Raw genomic sequence first — 23,326 nt, 5'->3', positions numbered from 1 at the left:
TCGTTCTAGCGTTAAATATTATTTTAGAATAGAAGAATGCCCATTCGTGTCATCGTTACAGTCACACGACGCATTTAATCGAAGACTCACGAATACTGAATTGACCCATAACACGATGATTTATTCGAGAAATTTACGATTCCGAATAAAGGTTCTCGTTTAAAGCAGGAGATCTTTGATATTTCCAGCTGTCTCCGTTTCTCCGTGTTTATTACTGTAAATCAGTAGCGAAAAGTCGTAATCCTAACTCACCCAGCTCCTAGCAGCCACGAAGTGGTTACTGTCTTCCGAAGATAAAAAGAAAAAAAAAGGAAACGAAAGATCAAAGAATTTCCCGGCCTGGGCGGCACGCTCGGTGACGTGTCCACAGTTTTCAGAGCGGGTTTAGCACTCTCTGCACCCGAATGCGTATACGCGTCTCTGAAAATAGCCGCGAAACACGACCACCGCCGCGCGTTGGACTCGTATGAAGACGCGTGTTTATCCTCTTGGGCATAACCGATGTGTCGAATGAAGTCGTCAATGATGTTTCCAGAGAAAACAATGGCAACGTAACGACCCTCGTGGTCGGAATCGTGTGTTGCGATTCTCGGCAAGCCGCAGTCGCATACACGAGGGCAATTAATTATGGTTTACGTGGCGCACGATGTTCCTACTTTGGGGGCGACTCGGGACGAATGTAACAATTGTTATGAAAAAGTATCAGTCTACCCTATTAATTGTTTTCTTTTTTTCAAGAGGTAGGGACAAAAGTAACAAATGAGTCCAACAATCAAGGTTCGTGAAAATGTAGAAATTTCTTAAAAATTTTACGAATCTTAAAAGTTACAGACTCAAAAAGACAAATCGGTACGTTTGTTCCTAGTCTTTCCTAGAACGAAAAGGATAGCCATAATCGTGACTGAAAGTAGATTACTAGAAGAATAGAGAGTTTGCAACGACAACCTACTGATCCTTTAGCGGATGAGAAAAAATCGATTTCAAGGGAGTGAAAAAGCTCTCGCAAAGAAACGATTTTTATGAATGTCTTTTCGACGAGAACTAAGCTGTTGTTCTCTATTGGTGCATGCAGACAAGAATCTTGGAGCAGATCGACACACGAAAGTATTGGTTTAATCTGCGGTAAGTGCCTCTTCGCGGGAAATTCTAGGACCGCCGTTGTGAAGGAGATTGAATGGAGGCTCGTCGAGCATCAATCACGTTAAAAGTAGACGGACAATCGTGTGGGAGACTTAGGTACACGAATTTCTCCTAGTATAATGATCAAATCTCTTTAATCTTGCACGGTAGATCGAGATGAAGTAGATGGTTCATTGTTTCTAAGCATAAAAAATATATAGACTACTTCGTAGAACCGTGTAGACCGAGAGGAAACTCGAATATATTCGCTGAAACTGTTAATTGGGTAATTAAGAATCTCTAATGATCCTCGATTGGTCCAAGGTGAAGAAGGTTCGTCGAGATAAAGGACTCGAGCGTCGCGCGATAAGCGGCCTAAAACGAAGTACCTTGAGGAACCGTAGCTTAAAGAAGTACAACACAAAGAATGGAGACGACGCTTTAAAAAACGATAGAAGACTTTCTATCTTCGAACGAAGAAAAATATTACTGAAGTCGTCATAAAAATCGCACACGCTCAATTGCGCGAGGGTGTCCACTCGAAAGAAGTCAGCGAAGACGAGTGGGATCCTTAATTAGTGCGGTAAACATCTTAATCAACTACTAAGAATACCTCTGCCGTGAGAGCGCCCTTCAGCGGCTTGGTTTGCGGACCTCCGTTCTCCAACAAGAGGCTCTTCGTGCTACCACCCTTGACCCTGACGCTGCTCCATCTTTGTCGTTGCACATCGGTCATCCTTTCGCTTCTCTCGCCCTCCTTCAGCGATCCACCTTTGACACGTAGCGCGCCCAGGACCGTTGGTGTCACTGGAACATCCAGTTGCCCCAAGAGATGCTCCGACATCGCTCGAGGGGACTTTATGCAGGTCATCGTCGTCGGGGCGAGCGTGTTTGCCGAGGAGACCGACTTCACCAGCAGATCCTTGCCCTCTTTCGTCCAAGACGTGATCTTCCTGCCTAGCGACAACGTGGTCGGGGCGGAAGCTGGTTTCGCGAAGGACAGATCAACAATCAGATTCTCCTTGTCTGCTCCAAGTTCGTCGAACACGCGATTATCCTCGATCGGTGATCTGATCGTGGACGAGCTGGTGGAAGTATTCTCTCTGAGACCTAGCAAACGATCCCCAGCTAGAAAATGCTCTTTCGTTGTAGAAGATGTAGCTACGATCCTTCTTCTGGCTCCGAACTTGGTCAAACGGTTCCTGCAAACTGTCAACGAAGTTTTCGTTCCCTCTATCAACGCGTCTCTCTCTTCAGACGATAGCTCGCTTTCTTCTTGGAAGTCTGACGAAGTACTTTCGCTGATTCCTCGGGCGAATCGACCCCTGGAAGTTCCAGCCTCCTTCCTGGCAAGTTCCAACGAGACGTTCTCAATTGGCCGACGCGACAGCCTCGGTAGGTCTCGATCGTACGACGAGGAACTGGTCGAAGTCGTTATCCCGGGACTTCTCGGTTTCCGTCAACGCCCACGAGGATTGGACCTGATGCCTGGTTGCTTGGGGTGAACACTCTGACGAATTTCTACCGTCCCCCCCGACGACGATGTTCGGTTCGTCCTTGATGGATCGAGCACCCTCGTCCGAGACGCTAGATTCCGCGACACTCGAGTCCTGCTGTTTGGCTGACACGGACTTGAACGGTATCTGCTTTCGTCTGATCACCACCGGCGGTGGTAAACGATTGGTCGGCCGGCAGCCAGCCGTCTCCAATTGACCTTTCACCGATCTCAGTGCTATCTGCTCCTCCCTCGAGGACAATCCCGGAGGCTGGGACTTCGACAGTTTTTCCTTGAACAGCTGAATTTTGGCGGAGTGTTCGATGACCTATTTTCACAGTTCGATCCCTCTCCTAGTACTTGCCTCTTGTCGTTGGCTTCTTTGTCGGTTATTGTTCCGTCAGGATTTATCACGAAGAGGAGATTTGATTGTATTTGATTGGATGATCGTATACCACGAATGTTTAGTTCCTCCCTAGGAGTGAATACAAAAAACGCATCTAGGCTAATACTTCGACGTTTTTGAAAGACAGTTGGGCAACACAGTCCTACGTCGCGACTCTTCACCTCGCCGACGTTACGATCAGGTCGATCCTCTTTTTCGTCCGTTGACTGATGTTTCAATCTCTTTCTGTTTCTGACACGTTTAATCTATTTATACGTTACACGTTTACTCGGACACGTGGATCATCCCACCGGTTTGTGCTTCATTCGTGCGTTTCAATCGGTTATACAAATGTGCGCGTTCACACGGTGGCCTTACGATTACTCTGCTTAATATATGTATTTTTTAGTTAACGACGGTGTCGTTGCTTAGCCTAAAAGGGGTTGTGAGTCACGTTACAAAATCGCGTCTATACTTCCGGTACGCCACGGGCTAATCATTGGACAGGTCTCGACAAAATTTCGTTCGTACTTTTCTCTCTCTTAAAACATCGGTATAAAATGTAAAAGGGTCGGCTGACTTAAATTTAACTCTGTGATTCGCGTGCGTCGTACCAACGGGACTCGAGCGCGCGTTCACCGACAATTAATAGTTAGCAATTAGTAATACGTAAATGGATGGAACACGACAACAGTCTTAGTCGGGAAAAATGTGACTTTCTAAAGTGTCAGTCTCGATCACGATTTCTGCTTTACTCCGGGTCCCTCTATCCGTCTCTTTCCTTTGTGCCGTTCAACCTGCCTCTCTTTATCCCTCTCCTTACTCCTCTGCCCCGGTTCAGTTTGCACCCGTCTTCCACGGAAATATTGCGCAATGCGCAAGCACGATAATGCAAAGAGAATAAAGATGGTTGAAAAACAAAGGGAGGGAGGGCTCTTCCGTGCCTACGTCCCGTCTTTGTTCCTTCTCCACCTCTTCTTCGTCAACTCTCCTGAATAAAGCGATGAATACGCGTGGACAAGTGAACAACAGGCTTCGCGGGTTCTCCTTATGGATTCTGTTTATCGACTCCACACGCGAAACATGGGTCCACCACGAGCGAAACCTTCGATGGATTTGGCACAGGCTAATACTGAGGAATCCTTCACGGATGCGCGAGACTCCATCGTCCACCAGGCTCGATTCTGTTAGCGTTTCAATTCCTTATCGGTTCGAAACTTGTCAGTCCTTTGCCCACTGACGATTTTATACCATTCGCGGCCTTGTTACCACGATTGGGACACCGTTCCTTTCAGCGAGTCCAAGGCTACAGAATCCCAGAGAACCGACAATCGATCTACCTGGAGGAGACCTTCCAGATTTCCTCTCTCTCTCTCTCTCTCTCTCTCTCTCTCTCTCTTCGTAGATCGGGGCGACGTACACGTAACACAAGCTGGTTCTCACCTGTTCGAGCCTCCACCGTTCGATCTATTCCTCATCCGGATGGAATGGTATCAACCGATCACCAAAACACACCTGAACCGATCGACGATTTCACGTGTCGCTACATCCGGTTCGTCCCGTGCAACGTGTCCTCGCTCCGACCCTCGTGTCACTAGCATTTTTTCGACTCGATAACATCAACACGGTGGGATCCGGCCCGGGTGAAGAATCGTTAATCGTGGAAATTAGACCTGGACGACCCCCGGCGTGTTAATCTCGCGCACAGCTACGCCGTCGACTGTCCGCCCGGACGGACGACGCGGGAACGAAGCCGACCGAGTCCATATCGTGTGTATGTGTACGTGCGCGAAGGATAAACAACCGAACGAATCTGCAGAAGCACAGGCACGAAGACCAAAGACACAAACTGATAGTCCACCACGATGATCGATCGATGAGCAACACGTAACGATCAAAAGCGGGCACAGGCATTAAAACAGTATCTCTTTGATTACGGATTCACAGCCTCAAACGATCACACGTACGTCGAGATAATCTCGGGCGTAGCGCTGCACGCAGCAGCAGCAGCAGCAGCAGTAGCAGGATAACGGTTCATGTTGCGTCGTCGTAGGCTTCCATTCACCCTCCTCCCCGTCAGGTTAGCAGGGTTCGTTTTCCGTGCGAGCAAGCGAACGAACCGGATTAAGGGAAGGCCGAGGACGCGGTGGAACGGACGCGTCGTCCACGGCGCCGGATCGTCTGGACTTCCGTTCCGGCCGACATTCCGGTCTGTCTCTGTTATCACTACTCTCTTCTCTGTGTCCCTCCCCCCTGAATCCAATTGTTCCACACAACGAATCGCCGCCGCTGCTGCTGTTACTCTGCTAGCTACCCTTGTCGTTCTGGCCCCTGCCGCAGAGCGTGGCGGTATGATAGTGAGCCTCTCGTTCTCTGTGTCTCTCTCCCTCTTCGACCCCAGAGAGGACCAGGCAGTTGGGTTTTGTGTGTGGGGATCGTGTCAGGCGTCGTTTCTCTGATGCGCGCCGTGTCCGTCACCGAGCCACCGACCACGAAGACGACGACGACCCACCTGTGCTTACGCTTATTGATTCGCGCGGCGCGGCCAGTGCCGTGAACGGTGGCTTCGGTGTGCGCCTGTGCGCACGAACGGAGATTCTGCGCGAGCAGGGCCTACGACTCTCTGGCCATTCGGCTGCACATTGTGCAGTCGCGCGGTACGGTAGAGAGATTTCGCCCCCTTTTTTTTCTCTTCGCGTCGGTCTTCTTGTACCTTCCTGTACCCTTCTTTTTTCGCGTCTATCTTTTTCTTTCTCGGTCTCGTTTTCCCTCGCGGCTGTCTTCGCCGACTTTTCCTAACAGTCTGGCCTAGATTCCTTTTTCAGAGAACTCGAGGGATTCGCGAACATCCGTTTGGATTGTCGAAGTGATTCTGAGGATTCGGAGCTTTTGAGGGTCCTTGGAAGATTGTATCGGATCTCGATGATTTTTAGGGGGAGGGTGGGGATCTGTGAATTTTTAACGGTCTACGCCGATTCCACTTTTCATTAAGGCAGAGGACGCGTTCGAGCATCAATTGCATCGAAATTGATCCCTTTACTCGAGACAATCCGCGACGTAATAGCTACCATACACCACGAATGTCGATCTTCTTTTCATTCCCGGTTTTCCGCACATCCCCCCGTTCATCTCATTCAACCGCCCGACAAACGATCCCCGGCCCGGACGCTCGAGCAGTTTTGCATCGCATCAACTTATCTCCTGCGCTTTATGCTGCTTAATCGCGAGAAATTTCTTCATCAGAGGTGAATATACATATCACCTTGTTTCGAATCGATCCCTTCACACATTTCTTCCTTCTCTTTTTGCATGTACATACGTGTCGCAAGCGACCCTTGGTACTTCAGCACATTTTCTCACCTGGCGAGGTGCTTAGGTGCACACCTTTTCCAGAATTAATTAATTAAACTAGTTATTTATAGCGAAAGTGTGTGTAGCCTAATATTCAGGCCGAGATAACTTGGCCACGGACCGTTTTACCATTCGTGCGGCTGTTGAAAATTGTGAACGCTTAATAAATAACTCGTGAAAAGCAAAAAAAGAGAGGAAAACAGAGTATCTATTATACGATGGCAAACAGGAAACATTCATCCTATCAATGGTCCGGATTCCGTTGTCCTTTTCTTTCTCTTCCCGTCCGACTTTTCGACAGACGATACGTGTCCTGGATGCAGCGTCGATTTCATGTGCCAACTTTCGCCTCCGAGCTTTCGCTTCCTATCGAGCGGACCACGGCCTTCTGATATTCGAGTTTTATATACGAACGCGCCACGATGATATCATTATCCTCTATTTTTTCCCCATTAGTTTTGCATTACACGAGATCTTGTTCCAAGGTAACATGGCAGAAAATTCTACCAAGCGTTTCAAGCTATGCATCGAAGCGAATGGCAAACATTTTCAATGTTTTTGATTATATTGTACTGGTAGCGATATATTATTATGTATTGGTACTTTCCAAATTTATCCTGATTTATTGAAATCATAGTCAAAACTATACATATATATATACATTTATTTTTTGTCACCCTGTGTCCCTCCAACGTGCGAGAAAATTGCTCCAAGATTATTTGGATCACCTAATAGCCTTTAAAACCCAATACAATCCCTTGTCTTCGTTTTTTTCCACTCTTTATCTTCGTACCGCGAGAAAAGCGTATTTATGAATCAATTAAAACGGTGTCGGAAGAGCCTCCATCCTCAAGGTTCCCCTGGCGCGATCGCGTTTTCATTTCTTGCCCAATAACGTAATCGCGAACGGCAACCCAATTGCCTCGATCTTCCGTTTGTTAACCCGGTAAAAGACCCACGAGGTAACCCAATCATCATCCGCGAGGGGGTTGGGGGAATTCAACTGACCGGATTCAATTTGATTTCTCATCCGTTGCTCTCCAGAGCACGGTGGGTAATCGTGCACGAGAGGGAAATACCGTGCACACGAGATGGAAAATGGAAGCGTCGTAATAAATCTCGGGGCTCGTTTCGATGGAAATCGTGCGTGAACTCTGGCTCGTATCGTTTCTGGGATGTAATTTGTCTTTAAACACATTTGGCCGACGAGAGCTCGCGGTCTTGGTTAGCGGGACGGTATTATTATATTTACTGGACACTTCGGTGCTTATTGGATTTCTGGACTCGTCAAGATGAAAAGGCTATCCCCCCCCTCTCTCTCTATCTCTCTCTCCCTCTCTCTCTCTCTCTTTCTCTAGGCGACCGACTCGTCCACCAAGAGACGACCAACCGAGTGATGTTTAATTACGAAAATGTACCAGTGCTGAAGTTTATACGATGAATGTACAGTGACTCGCAAATTTATTCACAGCGTGCTGTCACATTTATTTCAGCAGGTTACACACCAAACTGCGAATCTAACTTTAAAATTAAGAAAAATTTATCTCGAAAGCATGATAAAAATAAAAATCATGAGGTTCTTTGAATAGTAATTGCATGAAAATTAGTACACTTGATTGTAATTGGGAAAGTATATGAACAAATACGTGAGTTACTGTACTCTTCAGCAGATTCCATCATTCACAAGAATATTCGAATTTCTGTTATCTCCACCCTGCGGTGAAGAGCATCGTTGGTTAAATGCAATCCTTCCAAAGATTTTAATTGCAAATTATTCCACGCCAATTAAATCAAGTCGCAGGCAGGCCTTATCAATGGCTCGCGTCGACGCGCCATTGAAACGCATAAATCGCGATCTGGGTCAACCATGCCTAACCTTGCTAGGGTGTAAGGGAGTTCAGAGACATCGGTGACCCAATTTTGCATCGCAAGAACCAAGACGGTGTTATTCTCAAATTATTTCAGCTAACATTATTCAAGGAGAGCCAAGAAGATTTAATATTATTTCGACCATCAGAATATTTGCATGATCTGAAGAACTTTCAAAGGTTTCAAGCTTCGTGCAATTAACAAGTTTCGTTATATTCGAAGATGTAATATGTACTTCGGAGATTTCGCGATACAAGTCAAAGTGGTCCAAGAACCTCCTCTACACGCGCCATAAATTTCTCCCCGTTAATGCATGACACACGGCGAAGTGGTCGCACGGCTCGATGCGTCCACGAAAGACCTCGTGGTTCACGGAGGCGACACGTAACGTGAAACGCGAATCCACTTCGCCAGTGCGAGACGAAGAAACCCTCGCGGAGTCCTCTCGCGGTGAATATTAAGTGACAAATCTGGCGGCGGAATTAACGAGGTCTACTCCTGGTTACCCGAGAATTTTTAATGATATTTAAGAAGGAAATACATTCAGCCCGCGGCTTCGAAAACTTCATAGATCGCTAAATCAATGTAACACACGTGTCGGTCAGGTAATACGAGATCATACTTAACAAGTGTCTTCTCTCCATTACCTACAGAATAACATTTTCCACTATACATATAACATGATAATAATAACATTATCGAAAATTCATGATCCTTGTTGGGAATCACCCCTCTCAGAATTATCAGTATTATTTAACGAAGAATGTCAGTTTTATCGTTCAACCGTAATTTCAACGGAATCGCTCACCTGTTCGGCACGCGGCTTGGTCTTCTCGTCCTGCTCCTTGGCGAGGTCCTCGACGAGATCGTGTAGGAGCCTGATGTCCTGGGGGCTGGGGGAGTCAACCCTGCCAGCCCCCACGCTCATCGCACTATGGGGCGCCAGTTCACACGAGTCAGCAGCCTCGCCCTCGGAATCCCTCTCGCTCTCCTCGCCCCACAGATCTTTATTGGACCACTCCTGGTCACTGTCGGTCACCCTTTCGTCGTCATCGCTCATTTAGGGCATTCAGGCGGTTTTCATGTAAATCAGATTCTACAGCTCCAGTCTCCTCCTCCTCTTCCACGCGACGAAAGTAAAAAAATGATTTCAGGGCACGTTAACGGTTACTTTCAGTGTACAGCCAATGTTTCCTTTGGCTCTTCAGGAAAACGTTCGAACATCTCTGCTGGAAATTCAAGACTTCAGCCTTCTTGGCTTCCTCGAGAAGAAACGAATCAATTGTATTTCCTTAGAGCGATAGAAAAAATCTAATCGACATCCTAATTGACTTTGTCGTGTTCACAGAAGCTGTTAATTCGAACTTTGTGTATTAGTTTTCAGCGTGAACGAATTTCCGATATGGATCCAAAGACGGACGAATAATTCAAGGACTCCGAAGCGAAGCCCACCTAGAAATCATGCGAGGTATCTAGGGTTGCGATTATTGTCAAGTTGAGCAATGATCGTGAAGGATACTTCGCATAGGGTTGCTTCAAAGTATCCCTGACGGCTTGTGGCACACGTTTTATCCCCAATGTGTGGTAGGACTGTCGGAGAGCCTCGTTAACGGTGACTCCCCACTTGGTCTTGCAAGTACTCGTTCCCTTCCAAGTGTCACTGAACGGTTCCTACTGGCATGGTTACACTGAAATCCCCCCGAGAAACACATTCTGAGCACCGAACGATTATTCGTCGAGAGAATCAAAGGAGTCGTGTTGTGCACCCCCTTCGTCTGTTTTCACGCGGTCAGCATTCTCATTCGTGTCTATGGGGAATGCTATCGAATCTCCCGCGTCTACGAAAACGTAACATCGGCCGTTCAGGCAACTAGAAGATTATGCGCTCCACACTGTCACGCGTGCGACCGTCGCGAATACACTCGATTCTGCGCGAGCTGTCCTCGCTCGGGAACAAGACTACGCACTAAGCCGCGAAATAATGTAGACCAACGACGCGGAGGAGGCTTACGTGTGTGTGACCACCTGCGAACCGCCGATAGAAGCCGGGGGGTATAACACCAGGGCGCTTAGGGGCCGCGACGGCAAGGACGCTAGTCATTGATCACAAGCCCCCCGTGGGCTATGACCTTCAAACGACGGTTGTGCCTCGTGGAAAACCGAGAAATAATTTCCAGCGTACCCGCCACGGATAACGGGAGCATATATGAATTACTTACGAGGGTATCGACTACTGGGGGTGGCGAAGAAGACCGTACACGTATATGGGAGAATCCACGAGTAAGCTCTTGGAACATTTTTACTTCGAGAACGGGGAGTAAAGAGTTCGTATATTCGGATAGTAGATCGGTTGGTCTATGTGAATTGTACTATGATTAGAAGGTTCATTGCATCGGTAGATTGAACGATGTTTAATTGACTCGTGCGTGGGGAAGGGGGTTGGTCTACTTTCGAGTATTGATCAGTCTACTTGTTCTGACTGCTTCGGCACACAATGTGTGATATTGGGATGGACTGGAAAACGTGCTCTTTATACCTAGATCACTGAATTGTCCTGTGATTTACGTTGTGGCTAATCATTCGTACACATTACGACTCAAAGGAAACACGTGATATTTTAGAGAAATATCATTTTTATTAAGGTAGAAACCCATATTATAAACATTCATGATGATCAGATTTGAAAATAATATCCTGATAAGACTTGGCCACCATTGGTACATGTATGTAAACCGTTTCAATATCAGAGACGTGATTAGATAGAAGGCAACAGGGCAAGATTTATCGATCGCGGGAAGCAGTGACTTACAGTGTTTTGACTGCTTGTGCATATTGATTACAGAGTGATTGATTTACTTGGTAATAATGTGCTCTTGTCTCGTTGGGAGTGATAAATGCCGTCGGTATTTACGCCTGATTATTTCAAAGTGAAACAATGGAATATCGTTGTTGTGTGAACACAATGGTTAACTTGCTTTTAATAGACCGGTCTACGATTAAAAATGAGGAGTGGATCATAAATTAGGCGAGAAGTTTTTATCGTGGAACTGGCATAGAAGAACTGCCAATGGAAAATAAATCAAGTATCTATACCTGATAATCTAGTTCCGAGCATCTGGTACACTAAATTTGTTTAACCCTTATTCGAATTTTCAAATGTCGATGGTTCTCTAGAACCATTATTACTGAAATTGGTAAGTGCAAACGAATTTGGTTTGCAACATTGAAAATTTGATGACATAATAGAGGATTAAATAAATTTTCAAATAATTATATTAACACGCATGAAGCGTGTTTTACCTTAAAGATTTAAGGACGGTCGCTGAGGTCCCCATAATCCGAAAAAGGGTCAATTCCAATCTACACGATCACGATTGCACGGTAGAAGGTGTCAAACGGAAACTACACAGAATAAGTATATCGAGGAAAACTATAGACGATATTTTGCTCGAATGATTCCCTTACGCGTGATCGAATTTTCGAAAATGTACGCCAACCGTTACTCCGTAATCGTGAAGAAACGGTTGACTCTACCGGCAAAATAAAAAGAAGTAAAGAGCACAGTTCCACTTGAAAAGAAATGATTATCAGAATATTGAAAAAAAAAAAGAACGGAATATTCACTGAAGCGTTCAAAGTATAGATTGGCTTCGGTCCGCAATCGACATCCCACCATTGACTATCGTTTCTCCGCCGGGTCCTGCGACGAACTGAACAAGACTATCGACTACCAGCCACCGTAAAATTTCGACACCCGTGACCAACCCCTCCAGGTGCGGTTCCTTACATAACAGATTCCGTGTTACACACACTGTTTCGTCGCTACGTTTCGGAGGTTGGATCGAGAACAAAAGAGAGGACCCGTCGTGAAACATTTTCCTCCGCTCGCGATCCCGCGACTGGCCACCGTTACCAAGGTGTCTTCTGGGTCGGAAAGTATTTTGGCAGGTGGCCCACGAATTCGGGGGGATGGAGAGCCATTGATTTTGCCCGACGAAACGAAAGTGGACCCCTTCTCTCGCTACGGCAGACGTATTTGGCAACGGGGCAAACCCTCTGTGTGTGCAACCCGTTTCTACACGGGGTGTGCATTATGCGATTCGCTTCCTGCCGTGGTAAAACGCGGCGGAAGCAGCCTACATAGACGTCTTTCATTAGCGCGAAACGAGCGGAAACCTTGTCCGGTCGCCACCGTTTCCATCGACGTCCCAGATTTTGGTACTGCGACGGAAGGGGGAAGAAGAACTTGGGCGCGGCCATTTTAAAGACGGTTCGCGACTGATACAAATTGCTGGTCTTCGGTGGGGCACCCTCTTTGGACCGCAATCACCGATTCGTTAGGATGGGCAGGGAGATTATTTGATGAGATTCACGAGAAAAATGAGGCACAGAGATGGAATTTTTAAAGGAGAATTTGGGTAGACTTCTCTGAATCGGCGATTTTTGTGGAAGGTTTGATATATTATAGTGTTACATCACTGAATTTTCTTGGAGACTTTAAAGAGAAACTGGTTATATCGTAATAATTTTATGATTATGTTAAATTATAAGGGCAAAAAAGAAGATAATATATAGGGATAATTTTTTTGAAAATGAATTTGCTTTGAATTGGAGAAGAGAATAGGTGGGGGCTAATGTATCTTACGTTCGTACTATTAAAATCCATCCGAAACTTCAAGAAATGAAGGATTATATTGTAAAAATTACATTCAACAAGATATTTTATCTTTATTCGATCGTGTTATCGGTTATATTGTAAGAATTATATTGTAATAGATTTGGTATTCTAGTTTGCTAGAATTTAGCGACTCTAATGGTGTTTTCCAACGAAATAGAGGTAATTTCCGTAGGAACGACGTAACAGTAAGGCCATTCCTTCTCAAAGGCCAATCACGATACACGGTCGATAACGTTATCGCCCGGATGAGCATTCCACACGGTCGCCGATAACTTTATACACGGTTATTGATTCCTAATGTCAGTCACAGAGGCGTAATGTGACAAGTTCTGCCTCGTCCCTTTCAACTATCCGAATAGAGAGACAGTCGCGTCCGGTCAAAGAAACTTCTGTGGGCGATAGAGACGATCTAAAAGCAAAATTACCCGCATTTTATCGTTATCGGTTCTGACCCGGCGTAGCTGAGCGTGTTCGCAACGCGATACTCGGGATACGCGGAGGATGGGCGAAAGTAACGGCACGCAAACATTTAAAATTCTCTACCTTCAAGTCCTCCCTGCAAGAATCGACTGGAAAAAAACAGCAGTAAAAGCGGTACTAAAAAACCTCTTAGCTTTTTCTCCATCGTTCGAGTCACATCCGTTGGGTCAAGAATCTTCGAGGAACACGTGGCGCCCAAGGATGGTCCACTCTTCGAGGATTATTCACCGCGATCGAGGGGTTGGTTATTCAGACTCATATCCACATCACGTTCACCAAGTTGCCGTAACACTTTTATATATCAGTGCCACCTTCCTCCCGCTCCTGTCAGTCTCACCCCCCCTCGTTTAGATCGTGGACGAATCGATCGAGGATCCCCGACCTGGCACCACCTATCTCGAGCCGGTATCGAATGGTCCAAGTCGAAAGAGTACAGTCGGTCACCGACAAACAGACGCTATCCTCGAGGATGATGCGAGAAACGACACCAAATAACCCCTTTCATCGAGAGCATCATCGATCAACGATCACAAGGGTGCCCCCCGGCTACGATCCAACGGGTTTCCTGCATTCTTTCCTCGACCCTCCCCTTGTGTACGATCCTTCCGATTCGATAAATTCCACAGCTACCCCTCTGATTCAAGACCGAGCACGCGCCCCAATGATTTCACGCGTACCGTACACGCGCGTCGTGTTTTTTTTTGTTTACAGCTGTTATTCACCGTTTACATGTGCCCTGTGCTCCTTCGGGGACGTTGTGGACGGAGTGGCGACGGTGCAACCTGCCGAGCAGGACGGGGGATACTGCGACACTGACAGTAGCGCCTTCTGTCGGCGAGCCTCACACACACCCCCTCTCTTCACCCGTTTCTGCACCTTCACCCTCTGTCACCACTTCGATTCCTCTCTATCTCGTTCTATCCTTTCGTGGTCGATGCGTGTCTACTGTTTCGCGTTCAAGAGAGGTTGGCTGAGTTTTGTCTTTATTAAGGGTGACCAGGTTGCCAGGCATTTTCTATTCCTCGGTGTGTGCCGTGACGTTCCTCTGTGCGATTCACCCGGTCGTTCTTTTTTGTTTTTCTCTTCTGATACAGAGAGTCTCTGCTAGTTTTATCTTCGGCACACGTCCCTGTAGGACTGCTCTTCTTTGCATGCAGATTACTATTCTTTTCCAACCGTCGGAAATTTTACTCCTCCTTTTTTCTTTAAAAGTCTCTCTGTTAGCTGGATCGTTGAAGATCCTGCAGTTTTCATTTTGACTTTGTTGGTACACTTTACTTTTTAATTTACGATAAGTGGAGAGGATTCTCCTTTGTCTTTCTTGCTTCCCTTTTGTTCTGCCCCCCCCCCTCCCGCCTACCATCTGCGCTCGACCCAGAATACCCAACACTTTTCGCTTCGATTTACTTCCTTGTTCACCTAACGCGTTACCCATCCCCACCCCAACATATTTCCCCTATTTTTTAAAATCATCGCACAGATGGCTTCGAATTAAAGGGATTAAAAAAGCATGACCACTTTTTGAACATTTATAAGTTTACAGATTAACTAATCTCTTCACTTTCCACAAAAGATCTAAGAACTCCATCGGTATAAGAGTATACTGACAAGTCATTTTTACTTATTTGGTAGTTCTAGTCTTAAACAGTATCTTTAAATAATTATTAAGTCTTGCTACAGAAAGTCTTTCCACTGGCTGAGAAAATCGAAGATTTAGGCGGACAATGGAATATTTCAGTGGTTATTAAAGGATTGTCCAATGTCAGACAATGATTGTTGTCGACAACAATAGGCGTGTATTTAATTCACCGTAATAGTTTCCGCGACATCGTCGGAATATCGTTCAGGAGAGGGTTGGGGGGGGGGGCTGAAAAAGACACAAGCGCGGTATTGGTTATCGATATCGGCGGCTTCGGGTTCGCTCGACATAAATAGCTTTAGCCAACGATGATGAGCTTCACCGATTGAATGTCGGCGCGAGAGAAAAGCCTCTCTGCCACCGATGTCTAAATGCAATTCGGACCAGCCGTCCGCCATTACAAAGATAAATGTCGATAGAACAAACGGACGTGGGCTTAAAATATAATGTTAACCCCCCCCCCCCCTGTAAATCGACAGTGCTAGCTATTCCACTGACATATTGTTCCGTGAAATTTTCCGTTCGTCGTTTAACAAACCACACAAATAACTGTCCCGTCACCGTGACAATTCCTATTGTAAAACAGAACGTCTTCCATGCCCGAAAGATCGCGCATTACAAAGATTCACCCTCCGACGAAGACCTAAATAAGTCACTTCTGTGGCTTTAACGAACTAAAACCTTCGGAGATTACGTTGTTATGATATATACACGAGTAATTCATCGTTGAAGTATCAAGAAACTTTCAACGTTCCACGGAGCTCCTCAGCCCCCGTTCCATCGGCCATAAATTTTTGCACTCTCCGGGCCCACGGTTCGCATTTAAAAAGTTTCGGTAACTACAACCATAGGTATCGACCCCGTTAGGTGGTTTGTTTTCTGGTTTCGTATGCAGGGCACTTTCAAAAACTCGATCAGTAAGAAAAGCATCGAGTCACATCCAGCGGGTAACCACTCCAGGTTATGTTCTCACTAAAGATACGATCGATCGGTTTAAAAAGAAGTTCTTTCCTCTGTTGGAAATTTATTCGGCAAACATGTCACTCGAGTGTGTTCAAGTATATTGAAGGGGGCCGATGTTTCAAACAAGAAAATCGTTTAAAGGCCGGTGTCCCCAAGCGAAACCGATCGAGTGGTTTCTCGATCCGTTCCCCCTGTCAGCCCTCGACCAGAGAAGAGAAGCAACGACGAGAGGCGTGCAAAGTATAAGCCGACACTTGATCTTCGACGAGAACCTTTGTGGAAAATCTTTGTTCCCCGCCGAGTACAGGCGACAGTCAACGGCTCTTTGTCTATCCCCGGCTCTTCTCGTACTCGGCCGAGGGTTATAAATTATCCGATGTGCGCCCGCGAGTTTTGGGATGTTGCCATGAAATATGCCTTATTGATCCGTTGGTGTATCTTTGCGTACATACACGTCGGTCTTCCACAAAAGTCTCATCGACATTTTTTCGATTAGGGACGAATATATACACAGAACGAAAATATTTTTCCAATGGAAGTTTGATGGATTTGCGTTATATGTATAGTTTGTTGGACGAGTTCTTTACTGTTCTAACTTCATACTACAAAAAAATTTGGTTAAGCAATCTACGTGCGTCTCATTGGTCCAAAGAATAACGAATTCACCATAATATAAAGAACACTCATAATAGTTGTATCTCCAAATATTAACACCAATTAAAAATTTTATGTTCATGATAAGATAAAATTTTGTTAAACATTGTAACAAGTAGCTGCTCAGTAGATGATATTATAGTGTGTTTGATTATTTCACCACTTTCTTGCTTCTATAATATTGAGCTTCGTAAAGTTTAAACTCAATTTTCTCAGTTTAGAAACCAGTAGACATGGAACAATGAAGAACTAGAGCGACGAATTGTTTGATACACGAGGGCACGTTATACCACGAGCCCCGGATGTGTTTACGCGGTAACGGTTGACGTTCCAGAAATACATCTCCAGCAATCGTTTTCCTCGTTTCTAGGTGTTCTGGCGATGAAGAAATAGCGGACGCCATTGAGTCATTGAGAAATCGTTTCCACGAATCTCGTAAACAAAGTTACAGAAGGAAAGAGAGCACACGCACGTGTTACAGCGACGTAAAACAGCTGTCAAGTTGCAGAAATACCTTACGCTGCGGGTGATTCCCGCCCACAAAACTGCGGCGCAGACCGATTGGCGCCCTCCCAGGGCCGTGTTACCAATGGGTGCCACGATAAGCATCATAATTCTATCGTGAAGGTGTTAACGAGGCGTTGTAACTCGATACAAAGTAGCTGTGATAGAAAAAAGATGTTATAAGTTCGAGATAAATGAGTCCAGGCGTGTTTCTCTTTAAAAATGACCAACTTCCTGCTCACAGGAAATATTTCGCTTAATGATGAATGACTTACAATTTAGTAGAATGTATAAGTTTAATGACGAAATATCGCAGATGACCCACGTTGTTCTAAGTTTCATAGAAATAACAGGAAATATGTCGGACGTGTCGAATGACCTACATGGAAATATGCATACGGTTTTCCTTGAAAGACGATAGAACCCTTGACTTCTGTGTGTACGATAGTCGGTTCAGTCGATAATGTCTCAGCAGGTTTTCCGTAAAGTCAGTAGAATAACCATGGTAAACATCAAAAGTATTACACAGCTTAAAGAATGTATCTATCGAAAAGTAAGTCCTTTTTTTACAAATAAAAGGTTTGCTTTCTTCCGGAAAATCCCTACCAGATTCAAGAGGATATTTTATAAAATGAGTAGAATGGTGCGATTCGAGGCAGACCAGAAAGACTATTCTCAGATTTTTGCAACTCTGTCAAAATATTCAATCACTCTCAACCAGTATTAAACAATTCGTTTCCTCGCATTGTCAAGTATTAATATTACCGTATCGTTTATTTTCTTTTATGATAAGTTTGTACTAAAGGGTACCAACTTATCCCGTTAATAAATAAATAAATAGAATTTTCTCCTGGGAGAGGACGCAGAGGTAAGCTGATTCAGTGAGATGAAAAGATAGCACGTGTTCCCTGCATTCAGTAGAATAAGATGGCGTATGTCAGACAACCGTGTGACCGCCCGGGGAATACATATTGTATACGTCAATCAAACGCGACGGCAGTGGAATAGGACAATGTATTGCAGACAAGCTGCACTTTTCCGAGTCACGGACACTGAATAATTCACAAACAGAATATTTAAACATCCTGCAAAGCATTTATGTTTGCCAGGATAATCTATAGGCAAACATAACGTGCCCGATAGACATTCAATATTACCATCGAAGATGATGTTATCGAGACTCGTTCTAGCTTTTCCCTGGCTAGTTCTCTACTCTATTAAAAGTTGAACACATTTTCCCCGAGCACGGAGTAATCGAAATTGATAAAGTTCAGATGGGGGGAACATTTGAATCCCTCCTCTAAGTTGGTCTAAACTATGTATGCACAAGGTCAGATTCCATTTTATAAGAACCGTCAACGAAAGAGCGGTAAAATTCCCCGAACTCCTAAGACCAATCAGAGAACAACTTTAGCGACAACCCTCTATTAGAAGTTTAAGTCTCCTTGCGAAAGTATCCAGTTTCGTCCTCCAAGGCGAGAACATGTATTGCAAGGCAAGCTCCCCGATTTGCATAGAAATTCGCGAGTTCTCTATAAGCCCGATACTCCCATACTGGTTCACGCGCAGCTGGCAACACACCGCGGTGAAAACCAAAGCTCTTAGATTTTCTGGACGAAACGTGGGCTTACCTGAGCGACTTTTTCTCCCATGTTTGACGCGTGCATGGCTCCCTGGAAGTATTTTGCCGATCCGTTGTCCTGCAAGGAGAACTGGAACCAAAAAACAAAAAGAAACAAGGAAAGTCAGATCAAGACTTACATTTGACAAAATTATATTCTTATGTTTTATGTTAGATTTACATTTTGAATGGATCGTGAACTTACTTTGTGTTTGATGGAATCCGGCCCCATCTGGCTGAGCGACGGCGACTTCCGGTCCTTGGACGTCCGCCATTTTTGCAGATCGCTTTCGGACGCGACGCCCGGAAAGATTTTCGAATGTTTAGTCGCTAGAAACACAAATCACCGCGTCAAATATTCCGTGTGTATTTCCCACGTCGCCGAGGCAACGACGTTCGTCGATTACTATTATTATTATTATTATTGTTATTATTATTACAAGAACTATTACGTGTGAAATACAGGCTCGATTATGAACAAAATCTATCCAACGTGTGTAGTAGTCTCCCAAAGAAAATGGCTGAGTAACGTGATCAAAAAACAGACCTGGCGTACTAAAACGCAATATGTTCGCCGCGATTAATTTGGCAAAGTTCAAGGTGCGATTTTACGAACGTTCTCTCTCTCTCTCTCTCTGATTGTCGAAAAAAATCGAGCTCGAGGCGCAAAAAACGAGAACAAAAATCGATCGAGGCTCCTACGTATGGAACACAAAAAGATAAATCAAAATCGCAGGATCAAAGAATCGTCTTCGACAGAAATGGTTCACAGTGAACACACACCAATTACGAACCACACACGTAACTAGTCTAAATGACAAAATTACATTTGTGACAAAGTCTATTTGGTACAAAAGAAAAAAAGAAAATTCATGTACAGAAACGACTAACGGTTCCAAAAGAAGAAGGCTCGTTACTCGACAACAGTGTGTACAACTAGAAAAACAAAGAGTGTGGTGGTAAACGGAGAGCCTACGGACGCGGTGAGGATGTACAGAAACAAAAACAGAAACGAACCGAGCCTATATCTCCGATCTAGAAGCGTTAAAAGTAGTGTGTTCATTAACAAGTTAGTCAAATTCGCACTAGAAGCTGCATACCTGTGAAAGAAAGATCGTTTAAATATTTCTCAAAGACCGTGTAATTATTCGCCCAAGATAACAATGCAGTAACTGCTACACTGGAGAGTAGTATTATTTATAAAATTTATATCTGTATGTATGTATATATGTATATATAAAGAGAGACAGGGAGCATAATGGGAGTCGGTGTACTGATAATGATTTGTACAATGATGTTGTCGTGTATACACTGTCGAAATCTGTCGTCCTAGGGCCGATTCCATGGATTTCAGGGATCGCCCCCGTGGATCGCGAGTCTGTGACCGCAGAAAGAGTAGGAGAAGCCATGTGTGTGTAAAAGGTCAGCCAGTTTTGCCCTCGTCGTGAAAAAAGCGTAAACTAACGCACACTGTGCCTCGGTCAGCCCTGCGTACTCATAAGTAGAGGGGAGGAGGACTTGTGTCACACACGGTAGGAGATTCCCAAGACTCTTGAACCAGAGTTATATTTTCAGTTCATATGTGTATAACCAGAGAAATCGTATTCTATTAGATTATAAAAAATTCAATATTTGAGTTTTCAATTCATTCGAGTCGCTACAATTTAATATGGCGATAGCGAGTCGCCTCTCGGGTATAAAGGGTTAAACAATTAATGAGATTAAATAATTGTTTGCCAAGTGTCTACTCATTCAGAAAAAAATATTCTTTTACTAGAAAAGATGCACTTTCCACGTTTAATCGATTAAAAAGTGGCAAAATACATTTTTTATCTCTTACTCGTTAGACGAAGCTTTTTATCTAGATAATGAATTTGACCATTTCTAGTTTCAACGTGTCTCGGCCCAACGACACGAGTCACCCTGTACGTACAGACGCTCAAAAACGAAAAAGACTTATACGTTTCCGTGGAGCCACGAGTCACTGTGAAACAGAGTAAATTTACAAACTAAAAAGCTTCCTCCAGCCAGGGGAGGGGGTGGATGTGTAAACTACAGTTCCGGGGACATGATACAAAGAGTACAAAATGGCTGACCGAAACGATGCTACGGTGCTCGTCGTGTAAACATTACGGCACAAAAGTTACCAGACGGATAGAAATAAACAAATAAATCCAGAGACAAACGGGGCTGAGAAAAGACGGAGAAAGAGTAAGAGGGACAAAAGTGGCGCGTTCGTTGGTCTCACAGATGATTGAAAGACAGAGACAGAGAGAGAGACAGTGGATAATGTAAACAAATACAAGAGTCGTACATATAATATAGGTGGGTAAAGGTAATATATATGTATATATATATATGAAAAAAAAATGAAAACAGGCCTATGTAAGCTCAATCGGACAACAGTACGTTATCTCTGGTAAGCTCATGACCAAAAAAATGTAAGCCGCAAGCGCTTGGTAAGTTGTGTGTAAAAGGGGTGCAAACTCGCCGGCGCTCGGTCGGTTAAAAGAGAAACCAGAACGGGGGAGGCAGGCTGCGGCCGCTCCATCCTGTTTTACCTTCGGTGAGATTATCGACTGTCGCTGGCCGTCGCTCGAGGGTGACGTGTTCGCTCCCTCGACCCGCTACTAAAATACGTTTTGCTATTGTTTGATTTTTGGTTTTTCATTTGTCGTACCCCACACGGGGTACGGAGCTGGGGGTTAAGGCCTGATTTTTTTTACGCAGGAATATCGAGCACGCACGTAGGGGTCTATGTCTAGAAATTGGGGATGATCGACAGGGACGGACACAAACGTGTGTCGCGTCTCTATTCACTATGTATTCCGTTGAGAACTCGAGACGAGGGGGTAGTTTGCTGGGGTTTGGTTCTCGGTAAACTGGCGCCAGCTCGCGCCACTTCGACGAGACGCGACTCGCTAGCGCGGCTACTTCGATTTTTCGAGCATTTCAACCCCCGTTGACAGATAGGGAGAGGCGACGGTGTTTCTTCGCCCCGGTTTCCGAGCATCAATGTTTATTTTTTTCCGTTTGAATAATTCATCGGTTGGACGGGCAATCGAATAGTATTATACAAATAGGTCGGATTGGATGTATCGGTGCACAAGATATTCGAGAGTTATGGGTGGAAGCTTTCAATGTGACACCATGAATATACATATATGCGTATAGCAGTCTGATTATGATCGTCAGTATTCACTTGATGCGATACAATTACACGGTGTATAGGGTAAATGTTGCAATTACTGCCAGTGTCCCCGATACTGTCACTTCATTTATTTTATTTAATAAGAACATAACGTTTTCAATATTTTTTATGACACTCTATGTGGTGCATTGGTCTTCCCTGGATATCTTACGATTGAAAACCGCACGAAACACCGGCGTAGCGTCTGTATCACAAATTATCGATCATCAGGTATCAAAACCGGTTTCGAGCAAAAACCATTCATCATCGATAACTCCGTCACACGAAAGCTTCTACCCGCTAGCTAGCTCGCGGGGAGACACGTGCGGTCACTATCTGTCAACATTCGCCACACGAAATATCGCATGCGGCAGCATTAGCCTCCGGCGTCGTCGATTCGCAATGTTACACATCGGGGACACGCGTGTACACACATTCACATTCGACGCGTTCCTGCGGAATCTGTGCGCGCGTTTTCACCGATCGAGATTTTCGGTACTCGAGGGATCGGCGACGATCGGACCTACAAACGTTCCAGAACAAAAAGAATAAAAAAAAGACGAAACAGCGACACGTAGCAAAATGCAACACCTATGTACGTACACGTAAAAGGTCGTCCATCAAGAGAAAAAAGAAACGGAAAGTCACCGTTCCACAGATAAAAAAGCTCGAGCTGATACACGTCAAAGAGGCAATCCACGAAATACAATATTGTATATACCGAGAAACACGAAAAAAAAAAAACAGAACAGTGAGGTAGGTGGAAACGAGCAACCAAGGCCCATTCAGAGAGCTCGGGTGGCTACTTACATACGCTGCAGGTGAGGCTGCGACACGGCGTCCTCGCCGCTTCCGGTTTCACCGCTCTCCTCGAGATCGCGTCCAGGCTCGCAGCGTGCGACACGCTTCTGGACGGTCCCTCCGCGCCTCCACCGGACGAGAAATTCCCACCGTCCCAGATCCCGGATTTTTGGGAGACCTGCAACCGATGAAAACGACACACGACCCACCCGCCCCATGTAGCGACAACACACACACACACACAAACGCACACACACCGTCAGGCTACCCTTGACTCGGACTTCCGTTTCACGTGACAGCCGGCTGGGAATATCGTTAGCATCGCGTACACTCCCATACGACAACCACACCGATCGATACCGGACGTGTTTTGAAGCGAGTGTGCACGCGATCAGGCTGAATTTACCGTGGGGTTGCGAGAGGGACGGGGTCGGGCTTTCGGGGTTGAGGGCATGGTTTAAGGCTAAGGCTTGTCGATGGGAGCTGGATATTGTTCGCTTGGATGCCTGTGTGTGCATGGGATTTCGAGCTTCGAGACAGATGATGGTTGATTATGCTTCGACGTGTACTGAGAACC

The 23,326-nt window shown here is 45.3% G+C and overlaps 1 protein-coding gene across 1 annotated transcript in view; it reads right to left on the bottom strand.

Moving 5' to 3' along the window:
- The window catches only part of LOC107186792 (potassium voltage-gated channel subfamily H member 2), a 102,310-nt gene that overhangs the window by 30,727 nt on the left and 48,257 nt on the right, over nucleotides 1-23,326 (bottom strand). Inside the window, exons 6-10 of the mRNA XM_015574730.1 lie at nucleotides 22,759-22,927; nucleotides 21,320-21,388; nucleotides 18,964-19,088; nucleotides 18,769-18,849; nucleotides 7,997-8,011 (exon numbers count right to left, since the gene is read on the bottom strand). Coding sequence (XP_015430216.1) covers nucleotides 7,997-8,011; nucleotides 18,769-18,849; nucleotides 18,964-19,088; nucleotides 21,320-21,388; nucleotides 22,759-22,927 — 459 coding nt within the window. The remainder of the gene's footprint in view (nucleotides 1-7,996; nucleotides 8,012-18,768; nucleotides 18,850-18,963; nucleotides 19,089-21,319; nucleotides 21,389-22,758; nucleotides 22,928-23,326) is intronic.

Source organism: Dufourea novaeangliae, unplaced genomic scaffold (assembly GCF_001272555.1).
Source record: "Dufourea novaeangliae isolate 0120121106 unplaced genomic scaffold, ASM127255v1 scaffold90, whole genome shotgun sequence".
NCBI classification, from domain to species: domain Eukaryota; kingdom Metazoa; phylum Arthropoda; class Insecta; order Hymenoptera; family Halictidae; genus Dufourea; species Dufourea novaeangliae.
The sequence above is the reverse complement of the archived record's forward strand: the minus strand, read 5'-3'. Positions and strand labels throughout refer to the sequence as shown.